The sequence below is a fragment of the Coloeus monedula genome (genome assembly GCF_965178545.1).
Source record: "Coloeus monedula genome assembly, chromosome: 35".
Classification (NCBI taxonomy): Eukaryota; Metazoa; Chordata; class Aves; order Passeriformes; family Corvidae; genus Coloeus; species Coloeus monedula.
In genome coordinates, this window is record NC_138815.1 from 2,902,034 (window position 1) to 2,916,166 (window position 14,133).

At 51.7% G+C, this 14,133-nt stretch overlaps 1 protein-coding gene across 1 annotated transcript in view; it reads left to right on the top strand.

Moving 5' to 3' along the window:
- The window catches only part of LIPE (lipase E, hormone sensitive type), a gene marked incomplete at its 3' end in the record, with an annotated part of 33,182 nt that overhangs the window by 6,366 nt on the left and 12,683 nt on the right, over positions 1-14,133 (top strand). The window contains exons 3-6 of the mRNA XM_082299901.1: positions 2,836-2,926; positions 4,850-4,995; positions 8,933-9,118; positions 12,103-12,406. Of these exons, the coding sequence (XP_082156027.1) occupies positions 2,836-2,926; positions 4,850-4,995; positions 8,933-9,118; positions 12,103-12,406 (727 nt within the window). The remainder of the gene's footprint in view (positions 1-2,835; positions 2,927-4,849; positions 4,996-8,932; positions 9,119-12,102; positions 12,407-14,133) is intronic.

Here is a 14,133-nt window from a genome sequence, read left to right on the forward strand (position 1 = left end):
CTTGGCTTTGCTGACCATTGGTTGGTCTTGAGTTGACCATTGGCCTGGCCTTGACCATTGGTTGGTCTTGAGTTGACCTTTGGCCTGGCCTTGACCATTGGTTGGTTGAGCTTGGCTTTGCTGACCATTGGTTGGTCTTGAGTTGACCATTGGCCTGGCCTTGACCATTGGTTGGTTGAGCTTGGCTTTGCTGACCATTGGTTGGTCTTAGCTTGACCTTTGGCCTGGCCTTGACCATTGGTTGGTTGAGCTTGGCTTTGCTGACCATTGGTTGGTCTTGGCTTGACCATTGGCCTGGCCTTGACCATTGGTTGGTCTTGGCTTGACCATTGGCCTGGCCTTGACCATTGGTTGGTTGACCTTGGCTTCGTTGACCATTGGTTGGTCTTGGCTTGACCGTTGAGTTGGCCTTGACCATTGGTTGGTCTCAGGTTGACCGTTGGCCTGGCCTTGACCATTGGTTGGTTGAGCTTGGCTTCGTTGACCATTGGTTGGTTGAGCTTGGCTTCGTTGACCATTGGTTGGTCTTGGCTTGACCATTGGCCTGGCCTTGACCATTGGTTGGTTGAACTTGGCTTCGTTGACCATTGGTTGGTCTTGAGTTGACCATTGGCTTGTCTTGACCATCGCTTGCTTGGTCTTGGCTTGACCATTGGCCTCATTGACCACTGGCTTGGTCTTGACTTCCTTGACCATTGCTTGGGTTCACCTTGACCACTTGTCTTGACCCCTGATGACCCCCAATGACCACCACTGACCCCCGATGACCCCCAATGACCCCCAATGACCCCTGATGACCCCAATGACCCCCGATGACCCCTGATGACCTTTGATGACCCTTGATGACCCCAATGACCCCCAATGACCACCACTGACCCCAATACCCCTGCTGACCCCACTGACCCCCAATGACCCCCGATGACCCCCAATGACCCCAATGACCCCCGATGACCCCCAATGACCCCAATGACCCCTGATGACCCCCAATGACCACCACTGACCCCAATGAAACCCGATGACCACCACTGACCCCTGATGACCCCTGATGACCCCCAATGCCCACCACTGAGCCTTGATGACCCCTGATGACCCCAATGACCTTTGATGACCCCTGCTGACCCCGATGACCCCCAATGACCCCCAATGACCCTTGATGACCCTTGATGACCCCAATGACCCCCAATGACCACCACTGACCCCAATACCCCTGCTGACCCCAATGAGCCCCGATGACCCCAATGACCCCCGATGACCCCCAATGACCACCACTGACCCCTGTTGACCCCCAATGACCCCTGATGACCTTTGATGACCCCCAATGACCACCACTGGCCCCAATGACCCCCGATGACCCCCAATGACCACCACTGGCCCCAATGACCCCCGATGACCCCCAATGACCACCACTGACCCCAATGACCCCCAATGACCTTTGATGACCCTTGATGACCCCGATGACCCCCAATGACCACCACTGGCCCCAATGACCCCCGATGACCCCCAATGACCACCACTGGCCCCAATGACCCCCGATGACCCCCAATGACCCCGATGACCCCAATGACCCCCAATGACCACCACTGACCCCAATGACCCCCGATGACCCCCAATGACCTTTGATGACCCTTGATGACCCCGATGACCCCCAATGACCACCACTGGCCCCAATGACCCCCGATGACCCCCAATGACCACCACTGACCCCAATACCCCTGCTGACCCCAATGACCCCCAATGACCCCCAATGACCCCAATGACCCCCAATGACCCCCGATGACCCCCAATGACCACCACTGACCCCGATGAAACCCGATGACCACCACTGACCCCCAATGACCCCTGATGACCACCACTGACCCCAATACCCCTGCTGACCCCAATGACCCCCAATGACCCCCGATGACCCCCAATGACCCCAATGACCCCCGATGACCCCCAATGACCCCAATGACCCCTGATGACCCCCAATGACCACCACTGACCCCAATGAAACCCGATGACCACCACTGACCCCTGATGACCCCTGATGACCCCCAATGACCCTCAATGACCCCTGATGACCCCCAATGACCACCACTGAGCCTTGATGACCCCTGATGACCCCCAATGACCTTTGATGACCCCTGCTGACCCCGATGACCCCCAATGACCCCTGATGACCCTTGATGACCCCCAATGACCACCACTGACCCCAATATCCCTGCTGACCCCAATGAGCCCTGATGACCCCAATGACCCCCGATGACCCCCAATGACCACCACTGACCCCAATGACCCCCAATGACCCCCAATGACCACCACTGACCCCAATGACCCCCAATGACCTTTGATGACCCTTGATGACCCCCAATGACCACCACTGGCCCCAATGACCCCCAATGACCCCGATGACCCCCAATGACCACCACTGGCCCCAATGACCCCCAATGACCTTTGATGACCCTTGATGACCCCGATGACCCCCAATGACCACCACTGGCCCCAATGACCCCCGATGACCCCCAATGACCCCGATGACCCCCAATGACCACCACTGACCCCAATGACCCCCAATGACCCCCAATGACCTTTGATGACCCTTGATGACCCCGATGACCCCCAATGACCACCACTGGCCCCAATGACCCCCGATGACCCCCAATGACCCCGATGACTCCCAATGACCCCCAATGACCCCCGATGACCACCACTGACCCCAATACCCCTGATGACCCCAATGACCCCCGATGACCCCTGATGACCTTTGATGACCCTTGATGACCCCAATGACCCCCGCTGACCCCCAATGACCCTTGATGACCCCCGCTGACCCCCGCTGACCCTCGGTGTCCGCAGTTCGTGCCGTCCCTCCGGCCGTTCCTGCAGACCCTGGCCATCGGCCTCGTGTCCTTCGGGGAGAACTACCGCAGCCGTGACCCCGGGATCGGTGAATTTCGGGGGGGCCTGGGGGCATTTTGGGGCTCCTTGAACCAATTTTGGGGTCTTTGGGGGTCTCTGAGTGGATTTTGGGGCTCCTTGGACAAATTTTGGGGTCTTTGGGAGTCCCTGGGTGGATTTTGGGGCTCCTTGAATGGATTTTGGGGTCTTTGGGAAGCCCTGGGTGGATTTGGAGGTCTCTGAGTGGATTTTGGGGCTCCTTGAATGAATTTTGGGGTCTTTGGGGGTCTCTGGGTGGATTTTGGGGCTCCTTGAACGAATTTTGGGGTCTTTGGGGGTCCCTGGGTGGATTTGGGGGCTCCTTGAACGAATTTTGGGGTCTTTGGGAGTCCCTGGGTGGATTTGGGGGCTCCTTGTACAAATTTTGGGGTCTTTGGGAGTCCCTGGGTGGATTTGGGGGCTCCTTGAACGAATTTTGGGGTCTTTGGGGGTCCCTGGGTGGATTTTGGGGCTCCTTGAACGAATTTTGGGGTCTTTGGGAGTCCCTGGGTGGATTTGGGGGTCCCTGGGTGGACTTTGGGGAGTCCCTGGGTGGATTTGGGGGCTCCTTGAACGAATTTTGGGGTCTTTGGTGGTCCCTGGGTGGATTTGGGGGTCCCTGGGTGGATTTTGGGGAGTCCCTGGGTGGATTTTGGGGCTCCTTGAACGAATTTTGGGGTCTTTGGGGATGCCTGGGTGGATTTTGGGGGATCCCTGGGTGGATTTTGGGGGGTCCCTGGGTGGATTTTGGGGCTTCTTTGGGGGTTTTTAGGGTCTCTGGATGGATTTTGGGGGTGCCAGGGGTGGCTTTTGGGTCCCAGGTTGGGTTTTGGGGGTCCTGAGGGGGTTTTAGGGCCTCTTCGGGGGGTTTTGGGGTCCCTGGGTGGATTTTGGGATCTCTGGATGGGTTTTTGGGGGTCCCTGAGAATTTGGGGGCTCCTGGGGTGGATTTTGGGGTGTCCCTGAGGGGTTTTTGGGGTCCCTGGGTGGCTTTAGGGTGGATTTTGGGATCTCTGGGTGGGTTTTGGGGTGTCCCTGAGAGGTTTTTGGGGTGCCAGGGGTGGATTTTGGGTGGATTTTGGGATCTCTGGGTGGGTTTTGGGGTGTCCCTGTGGGGTTTTTGGGGTGCCAGGGGTGGATTTTGGGGCCTCTTCAGGGGTTTTTGGGGTGCCAAGGGTGGCTTTAGGGTGGATTTTGGGATCTCTGGGTGGATTTTGGGGGTCCCTGAGGGGTTTTTGGGGTCCCTGGGTGGCTTTAGGGTGGATTTTGGGATCTCTGGGTGGGTTTTGGGGTGTCCCTGAGAGGTTTTTGGGGTGCCAGGGGTGGATTTTGGGGCCTCTTCAGGGGTTTTTGGGGTGCCAAGGGTGGCTTTAGGGTGGATTTTGGGATCTCTGGGTGGGTTTTGGGGGTCCCTGAGAATTTGAGGGTCCCGGGGTGGATTTTGGGGTGTCCCTGTGGGGTTTTTGGGGTGCCAGGGGTGGATTTTGGGGCCTCTTCGGGGGTTTTTGGCGTGCCAGGGGTGGCTTTAGGGTGGATTTTGGGATCTCTGGGTGGGTTTTGGGGGTCCCTGAGAATTTGAGGGTCCCGGGGTGGATTTTGGGGTGTCCCTGTGGGGTTTTTGGGGTGCCAGGGGTGGATTTTGGGTGGATTTTGGGATCTCTGGGTGGGTTTTGGGGTGTCCCTGAGGGGTTTTTGGGGTGCCAGGGGTGGATTTTGGGTGGATTTTGGGATCTCTGGGTGGATTTTGGGGTGTCCCTGAGGGGTTTTTGGGGTGCCAGGGGTGGATTTTGGGTGGATTTTGGGATCTCTGGGTGGGTTTTGGGGTGTCCCTGAGAATCTGAGGGTCCTGGGGTGGATTTTGGGGCCTCTTCGGGGGTTTTTGGGGTGCCAGGGGTGGATTTTGAGGTCTCTTCGGGGGTTTTTGGGGTGCCAGGGGTCGCTGCGGGGTCACTTTTCACGAGCGGCAAATTCGCGCTGGACCCGGAGCTGCGCGGGGCCGAGTTCGAGCGCCTGACCCAGAACCTGGACGTGCATTTCTGGAAGAGCTTCTGGAACCTCACCGAGACCGAGCTGCTGGCGGTCGGGACCCCAAAAAACCCCCAAAAACCGACTCGGGACCCCAAAAAACCCCAAAAATCCCACCTGGAAACCCCAAAAAAACCAAAAAAACCCCACTAAGAGACACCAAAACCCCATAAAATCACCCCAAAAATCTCTCTGAGGTTCTGGAACCTCACCGAGACCGAGCTGCTGGTGATCGGGACCCCAAAAAAAACCCCAAAAACGGACTCGGGACCCAAAAAACCCCAAAAATCCCACCTGGAAACCCCAAAAACCCCAAAAATCCCACCTGGAAACCCCAAAAAACCAAAAAAACCCCACTAAGAGACACCAAAACCCCATAAAATCACCCCAAAAATCTCTCTGAGGTTCTGGAACCTCACCGAGACCGAGCTGCCGGTGATTGGGACCCCAAAAAAACCCCCAAAAACCGACTCGGGACCCCAAAAAACCCCAAAAATCCCACCTGGAAACCCCCAAAAACCCCAAAAATCCCACCTGGAAACTTCGGGGGTTTTGGGGTTTTTTTGGGGGTTTTTTAGGGGTTTTTTGGGGTGATTTTTTTGTTTTTTGGGTTTTTTTGGGGCTTTTTTTGGGGTGGTTTTGGGTGTTTTTTGGAGGTGGTTTTGGGGGGATTTCTGATGGGGTTTTGGGGTATTTTTGGGCTTTTGGGGGGGGCTTTTTTTTCATTTTTTGGGGATTTTTTTGGGATTTTTGGTTTTTTTTGGGGGGGGTTGGTTTTTTGGGGTTTTTTTGGGGGGGGTTGGGGTGGTTTTGGGGGTTTTTTGGAGGGGATTTTTGGGGGGGGGTTCTGATGGGGTTTGGGGGTATTTTTGGGCTTTTTGGGGGGCTTTTTTTGATTTTTTTAGGGAATTTTTTTGGGTTTTTGGGGGGTTTTTTGGGTCTTTTTTCTTTTATTTTTTGGGATTTTTTTGGGTTTTTTTGGAGGGTTTTTTGGGCTTTTTGGGGGCTTTTTGTCTTTTTTTTTTGTGATTTTTGGGGGATTTTTTTGGGCGGTTTTTGGGGGGTATTTTGGGCTTTTAAAAAAATTTTGGAGGGGGGGGTTGGGGTTTTTTGGGTTTTTTCGGGCTTTTTGTTTGGATTTTTTTGGGAATTTTTTGGGGGGTTTTTGGGCTTTGTTTTGGGCTTTTTTTAGAATTTTTTGGGCTTTTTGGGGGGTTTTGGGGTTTTTTTTGGGCTTTTTGGGGGGACTTTTGTTTTGGATTTTTTTGGGGATTTTTGAGGGTTATTTTGGGAGTTTTTTGGGCATTTTTAGGTATTTTTTTCCTTTTTTGGGGATTTCTTTGGGTTTTTTGGGGTTTTTTTTTGGGCTTTTTTTGGTTTTTTTTTTCTCTTTTTTGGGGATTTTTTTGGGTTTTTTTGGGCTTTTTTGGGAGGCTTTTTTTGGATTTTTTGGGTTTTTTTGGGGGGGCTTTTTTATTTTTTTTTATTTTTTGGGGGATTTTTTTGGGGTTTTTTTTTGGGGCTTTTTTGGGGGGCTTTTTTTTGATTTTTTGGGGGGTGTTTTGGGGTTTTTTTGGGCGGGGTTGGGGGTTTTTGGGGGCTTTTTTTGGGGATTCTTTGGGGGATTTTTTGGGGGGATGTTTTTGGGCTTTTTGGGCGCTTTTTTTGGGGCTTTTTTGGGGGGGGCTTTTTTTGGGGCTTTTGTTTGGGATTTTTTGGGGGATGCTTTTGGGATTTTTTTGGATTTCTTCTTATTTTGGGGGGGGATTTTTTGGGGGGTTTTTTTTGGGCTTTTTTGGGTGCTTTTCCTTGGGGATTTTTTGGGGGATTTTTTGGGGGATTTTTTGGGGCTTTCTTTGGTGCTTTTCCTTGGGGATTTTTTGGGGATTTTTTTTCGGCTTTTTTGGGTGCTTTTCCTTGGGGATTTTTTGGGGATTTTTTTTGGGCTTTCTTTGGTGCTTTTTTTTGGGGCTTTTTTTGGGGGTTTTTTTAGGCTTTTTTGGGTGCTTTTCCTTGGGGATTTTTTGGGGTTTTTTTTTAGGCTTTTTTGGGTGCTTTTCCTTGGGGATTTTTTGGGGGGTTTTTTTTAGGCTTTTTTGGGTGCTTTTCCTTGGGGATTTTTTGGGGGATTTTTTTTAGGCTTTTTTGGGTGCTTTTCCTTGGGGATTTTTTGGGGGATTTTTTTTAGGCTTTTTTGGGTGCTTTTCCTTGGGGATTTTTTGGGGGATTTTTTTTGGGCTTTTTTGGGTGCTTTTCCTTGGGGATTTTTTGGGGTTTTTTTTAGGCTTTTTTGGGTGCTTTTCCTTGGGGATTTTTTGGGGGTTTTTTTTAGGCTTTTTTGGGTGCTTTTCCTTGGCGGATTTTTTGGGGGATTTTTTTAGGCTTTTTTGGGTGCTTTTCCTTGGGGATTTTTTGGGGATTTTTTTTAGGCTTTCTTTGGTGCTTTTCCTTGGGGATTTTTTTGGGGATTTTTTTTAGGCTTTTTTGGGTGCTTTTCCTTGGGGATTTTTTTGGGGATTTTTTTAGGCTTTTTTGGGTGCTTTTCCTTGGGGATTTTTTGGGGGGTTTTTTTTAAGGCTTTTTTTGGTGCTTTTCCTTGGGGATTTTTTGGGGGATTTTTTTTAGGCTTTTTTGGGTGCTTTTCCTTGGGGATTTTTTGGGGTTTTTTTTTGGGCTTTCTTTGGTGCTTTTCCTTGGGGATTTTTTGGGTTTTTTTTTTAGGCTTTTTTGGGTGCTTTTCCTTGGGGATTTTTTGGGGGGCTTTTTTTAGGCTTTTTTGGGTGCTTTTCCTTGGGGATTTTTTGGGGGGCTTTTTTTAGGCTTTCTTTGGTGCTTTTCCTTGGGGATTTTTTGGGGGATTTTTTGGGGCTTTCTTTGGTGCTTTTCCTTGGGGATTTTTTGGGGATTTTTTTTAGGCTTTCTTTGGTGCTTTTCCTTGGGGATTTTTTGGGGGATTTTTTGGGGGGTTTTTTTTAGGCTTTTTTGGGTGCTTTTCCTTGGGGATTTTTTGGGGGTTTTTTTTAGGCTTTTTTGGGTGCTTTTCCTTGGGGATTTTTTGGGGGATTTTTTTAGGCTTTTTTGGGTGCTTTTCCTTGGGGATTTTTTGGGGTTTTTTTTAGGCTTTTTTGGGTGCTTTTCCTTGGGGATTTTTTGGGGGTTTTTTTTAGGCTTTTTTGGGTGCTTTTCCTTGGGGATTTTTTGGGGATTTTTTTTAGGCTTTTTTGGGTGCTTTTCCTTGGGGATTTTTTGGGGGGCTTTTTTTAGGCTTTTTTGGGTGCTTTTCCTTGGCGGATTTTTTGGGGGGCTTTTTTTAGGCTTTTTTGGGTGCTTTTCCTTGGGGATTTTTTGGGGGGCTTTTTTTAGGCTTTCTTTGGTGCTTTTCCTTGGGGATTTTTTGGGGATTTTTTTTGGGCTTTTTTGGGTGCTTTTCCTTGGGGATTTTTTGGGGGGCTTTTTTTAGGCTTTTTTGGGTGCTTTTCCTTGGGGATTTTTTGGGGGTTTTTTTTAGGCTTTTTTGGGTGCTTTTCCTTGGGGATTTTTTGGGGATTTTTTTTGGGCTTTTTTGGGTGCTTTTCCTTGGGGATTTTTTGGGTTTTTTTTAGGCTTTTTTGGGTGCTTTTCCTTGGGGATTTTTTGGGGTTTTTTTTTAGGCTTTTTTGGGTGCTTTTCCTTGGGGATTTTTTGGGGGATTATTTTTGGGCTTTTTTTGGTGCTTTTCCTTGGGGATTTTTTGGGGGATTTTTGGGGGGATTTTTTGGGGCTTTCTTTGGTGCTTTTCCTTGGGGATTTTTTGGGGGATTTTTTGGGGGGCTTTTTTTAGGCTTTTTTGGGTGCTTTTCCTTGGGGATTTTTTGGGGGATTTTTTAGGCTTTGTTTTGGTGCTTTTCCTTGGGGATTTTTTTTGGGCTTTCTTTGGTGCTTTGTTTTGGGGTTTTTTTTCGGATTTAGGACACTTCTGCCCCCTGACCGCCCGCGTTGTCCCGTCCCGCAGTCGGTGGCCTCGCTGGCGGCCGTGCAGGTGGGCGTTTGCCGCGCCCTGGCCGTGCCCCCCGAGCCCCTGGAGCTGCCGCTGGCCCGGGACCCCTCCCGGAGCGTCACCATCGCCCCCCCCGGGGCCCACACTGGCCCGGGGCCCGTCCACCTGCGGCTGCTCTCCTACCACCTGCGCCAGGGCCAGGTGCGCCTCCGGGCCAAATTCGGGAATGTTCGGGCCAATTCCGGCCAATTCGGGAACGTTTGGGCCAATTCCGGCAAATTCGGGAACGTTTGGGCCAATTCCGGCAAATTCGGGCCAATTCCGGCAAATTCGGGCCAATTCAGGCCAGTTCGGGGAAATTCGGGCCAGTTCAGGGAAATTCGGGCCAATTCGGGAATATTTGGGCCAATTCGGGCCAATTCGGGCCAATTCGGGAACGTTTGGGCCAATTCGGGCCAATTCGGGCCAATTCGGGAACGTTTGGGCCAATTCGGGGAAATTCGGGCCAACTCGGGCAAATTCGGGCCAGTTCGGGGAAATTTGGGCCAATTCAGGCAAATTCGGGCAAATTCGAGCCAATTTGGGCAAATTCCGGCAAATTCGGGCCAATTCGGGCCAATTCCAGCAAATTTGGGCCAATTCGGGCCAATTCAGGCAAATTCGGGAATGTTTGGGCCAATTCGGGCCAATTCGGGCCAATCCAGGCAAATTCGGGAACATTTGGGCCAATTCGGGCAAATTCGGGCAAATTCCAGCAAATTCGGGCCAATTCGGGCCAGTTCAGGCCAATTCAGGCCAGTTTGGGGAAATTCGGGCCAATCCGGGCAAATTCCGGCAAATTCGGGCCAATTCGGGCCAATTTGGGCCAATTCGGGCCAATTCGGGCAAATTCGGGAATGTTTGGGCCAATTCGGGCCAAATTCGGGAAAATTCGGGAACGTTTGGGCCAATTTGGGCCAATTCGGGAAAATTCAGGCCAATTCGGGCCAATTCGGGAACGTTTGGGCCAATTCCGGCAAATTCGGGCCAATTCCGGCAAATTCGGGCCAATTCAGGCCAGTTCGGGGAAATTCGGGCCAGTTCGGGGAAATTCGGGCCAATTCGGGCCAATTCGGGAATATTTGGGCCAATTCGGGCCAATTCGGGAACGTTCGGGCAAATTCAGGCAAATTCAGGCAAATTTGGGCAAATTCGGGCCAATTTGGGCAAATTTGGGCCAATTCGGGGGGATCTGGGGAAGATTCGAGGGGATTTCAGGGGATTTTTTTGGGTTTTAAGGGGGGTTTTGGGGTTTTAAAGGGAATTTTGGGACATTTGTGGGGATTTTTTGGTCGTTTTCAAGGGGGCTTGGGGCAAATTGGGGCAAATTTGGGAAAGTTTGGGGAAGATTTGAGGGGATTTCAGGGGATTTTTTGGTGTTTTAAGGGGGGTTTTGGGGTTTTAAAGGGATTTTTGGGAGGTTTGAGGGGATTTTCGGTCGTTTTCGAGGGGTTTGGGGCGAATCGGGGCGAATTTGGGAAAATTCGGGAACATTAGGGGAAATTCGGGGAAGATTTGAGAGGATTTGAGGGGATTTTTTGGTGTTTTTAGGGGGGTTTTAGACGATTTGAGGGGATTTTTGGTCGTTTTCGAGGGGGGTTGGGGGGATTTGGGGGGCTTGGAAAAATTCGGGAAAATTTGGGAATATTTGGGATTATTTGGAGGGGATTTCAGGGGATTTTTTGGTGTTTTAAGGGGGATTTTTTGGGTTTTAAGGGGGATTTTGGGACATTTTAGGAGATTTTTGGTCATTTTCGAAGGGGTTTGGGGGGGTTTGGGGGGAATTTGGGGCAAACTTGGCAAAACCGAAGGGTTTAGGGGAGATTTGAGGGGATTCAGGGAGGTTTTGAGCAGGATTTGGGTGGATTTGAGGTGGATTGGGGGCAAATTCGTGGCAATTTGGGTGGATTTGAGGGGATTTGGGGCAAATTCGAGGTGATTTGGGTGGATTTGAGGGGATTTGGGGCAAATTCGAGCTGATTTGGGTGGATTTGAGGGGATTTGAAGCAAATTTGAGGCGATTTGGGTGGATTTGAGGGGATTTGGGGCAAATTCGAGCTGATTTGAGGGGATTTGGGCAAATTCGAGCTGATTTGGGTTGGATTTGGGGCAAATTCGAGGCGATTTGGGGTGGATTTGAAGCAAATTCGGGTGGATTTGAGGGGATTTGGGGCAAACTCGAGGCAATTTAGGTGGATTTGAGAGGATTTGGGGGAGATTTGAGGGGATTTGAGGCAAATTCAAGGCGATTTTGCGTGGATTTGAGGGGATTTGAGGCAAATTCGAGGTGATTTGGGTGGATTTGAGGGGATTTGAGGCAAATTCGAGGTGATTCGGGTGGATTTGAGGGGATTTGGGGCAAATTCGAGGCGATTTGGGGTGGTTTTGAACCAAATTCGGGTGGATTTGAGGGGATTTGGGGCAAATTCGATGCGATTTGGGTGAACGTGAGAGGATTTGGGGGAGATTTGAGGGGATTTGAGGCAAATTCGAGGTGATTCGGGTGGATTTGAGGGGATTTGGGGCAAATTCGAGGCGATTTGGGGTGGATTTGAAGCAAATTCGGGTGGATTTGAGGGGATTTGGGGCAAACTCGAGGCAATTTAGGTGGATTTGAGAGGATTTGAGGCAAATTCGAGGTGATTTGGGTGGATTTGAGGGGATTTGAGGCAAATTCGAGGTGATTCGGGTGGATTTGAGGGGATTTGGGGCAAATTCGAGGCGATTTGGGGTGGATTTGAAGCAAATTCGGGTGGATTTGAGGGGATTTGGGGCAAACTCGAGGCAATTTAGGTGGATTTGAGAGGATTTGGGGGAGATTTGAGGGGATTTGAGGCAAATTCAAGGCGATTTGGGGTGGATTTGAGGGGATTCGGGTGTATTTGAGGGGATTTGGGGCAAATTCGAGGCAATTTAGGTGGATTTGAGAGGATTTGGGGGAGATTTGAGGGGATTTGAGGCAACTCCGATGCGATTCGGGTGGGTTTGAGACGATTCCGGGTGCATTTCTGACGCCATCCGGGATCTCCTTTTCCCACCCCACCCCCCCAACATTCCCACCCCATTTCCACCCAAGTCGGGACCATTTTCTCAGCACTTCCCCTCCCCCTTTTTTTTCCCCTCTTCTCCCCGTTTTTTTTTTTTAGGATTCCGCCGCTCTCAGCGCCCTGACCCGCCCGGACGGGGGTCCCTGGACCCCTCCCCAATTTCCCTGGCGCCGGGGCCCCCCCCTGCCGCCCTCGCCGGGGCTCCTGGTGCATTTCCACGGCGGCGGCTTCGTGGCTCAGACCTCGCGCTCCCACGAGCCCTATTTGAGGGGGTGGGCTCGGGACCTGGGGACCCCCATCCTGTCCGTGGATTACGCCCTGGCCCCCGAGGCGCCGTTCCCCCGAGCCCTCGAGGAGTGTTTCTATGCCTACTGCTGGGCGCTGAGGCACTGCCGCCTCCTCGGTGGGTGCCCCGAGGGCGGTTTGGGGCAAATTCGGGGGGATTTGGGCAAATTAGGGGGGTTTGGGGCAAATTTCGGGGGGTTTGGGGCAAATTTGGGCCGGTGAGATGGAGCTGAAAAGGGGTTTGGGGAGGTGAAAGGGTTAAAAAGAGTGGGGGAGGGGCTTGGAGGGGTCTGGGGGAGCGGTGGAGAAAATTTGGGGGGTTCTGGATGAAATTTGGGGGGTTCTGGATGAAATTTGGGGGGATTTGGGGGGGTTTGAGGGGATTTTGGGGGGTTTTGAGGGGGTTTTGGGTGATTTTGAGAGGATTTTGGGGGGTTTTGAGAGGATTTTGGGGGGATTTGGCTGGTTTTGAGGGGATTTTGGGGGGTTTTGAGGGGGTTTTGGGGGATTTTGAGGGGATTTTGGGGGGTTTTGAGGGGATTTTGGGTGGTTTTGAGGGGATTTTGGGTGGTTTCGAGAGGATTTTGGGGGGTTTTGAGGGGATTTTGGGGGGTTTTGAGAGGATTTTGGGGGGGTTTTGGGGGATTTTGGGTGGTTTTGAGGGGATTTTGGGGCGTTTCTGCGCCTACTGCTGGGCGCTGAGGCACTGCCGCCTCCTCGGTGGGTGCCCCGAGGGCGGTTTGGGGCAAATTCGGGGGGATTTGGGAAAATTTCGGGGGGTTTGGGGCAAATTTGGGCCGGTGGGATGGAGCTGAAAAGGGGTTTGGGGAGGTGAAAGGGTTAAAAAGAGTGGGGGAGGGGCTTGGAGGGGTCTGGGGGAGCGGTGGAGAAAATTTGGGGGGTTCTGGATGAAATTTGGGGGGTTCTGGATGAAATTTGGGGGGATTTGGGAGGATTTGGGGGGATTTTGGGGGGTTTTGAGGGGATTTTGGGTGATTTTGAGGGGATTTTGGGGGGTTTTGAGAGGATTTTGGGGGGATTTGGCTGGTTTTGAGGGGATTTGGGGGGTTTTGAGGGGATTTTGGGGGGTTTTGAGGGGATTTGGGGGGTTTTGAGGGGATTTTGGGGGGTTTTGAGAGGATTTTGGGGGGTTTTGAGGGGATTTGGGGGGTTTTGAGAGGATTTTGGGGGGTTTTGAGGGGATTTTGGGGGGTTTTGAGGGGATTTGGGTGGTTTTGAGGGGATTTTGGGGGGTTTTGAGGGGATTTTGGGGCGTTTCTATGCCTACTGCTGGGCGCTGAGGCACTGCCGCCTCCTCGGTGGGTGCCCCGAGGGGGGTTTGGGGCAAATTCGGGGGGATTTGGGCAAATTTCGGGGGGTTTGGGGCAAATTTGGGCCGGCGGGATGGAGCTGAAAAGGGGTTTGGGGAGGTGAAAGGGTTAAAAAGAGTGGGGGAGGGGCTTGGAGGGGTCTGGGGGAGCGGTGGAGAAAATTTGGGGGGTTCTGGATGAAATTTGGGGGGTTCTGGAAAAAATTTGGGGGGATTTGGGAGGATTTGGGGGGGGTTTGAGGGGATTTTGGGTGATTTTGAGGGGATTTTGGGTGGTTTTGAGGGGATTTTGGGGGGTTTTGAGAGGATTTTGGGGGGTTTTGAGGGGATTTTGGGGGGTTTTGAGGGGATTTTGGGGGGTTTTGAGAGGATTTTGGGGGGTTTTGAGGGGATTTTGGGGGGTTTTGAGGGGATTTTGGGGGGTTTTGAGGGGATTTTGGGGGGTTTTGAGGGGATTTTGGGTGATTTTGAGGGGATTTTGGGGGGTTTTGAGGGGATTTTGGGGCGTTTCTGCG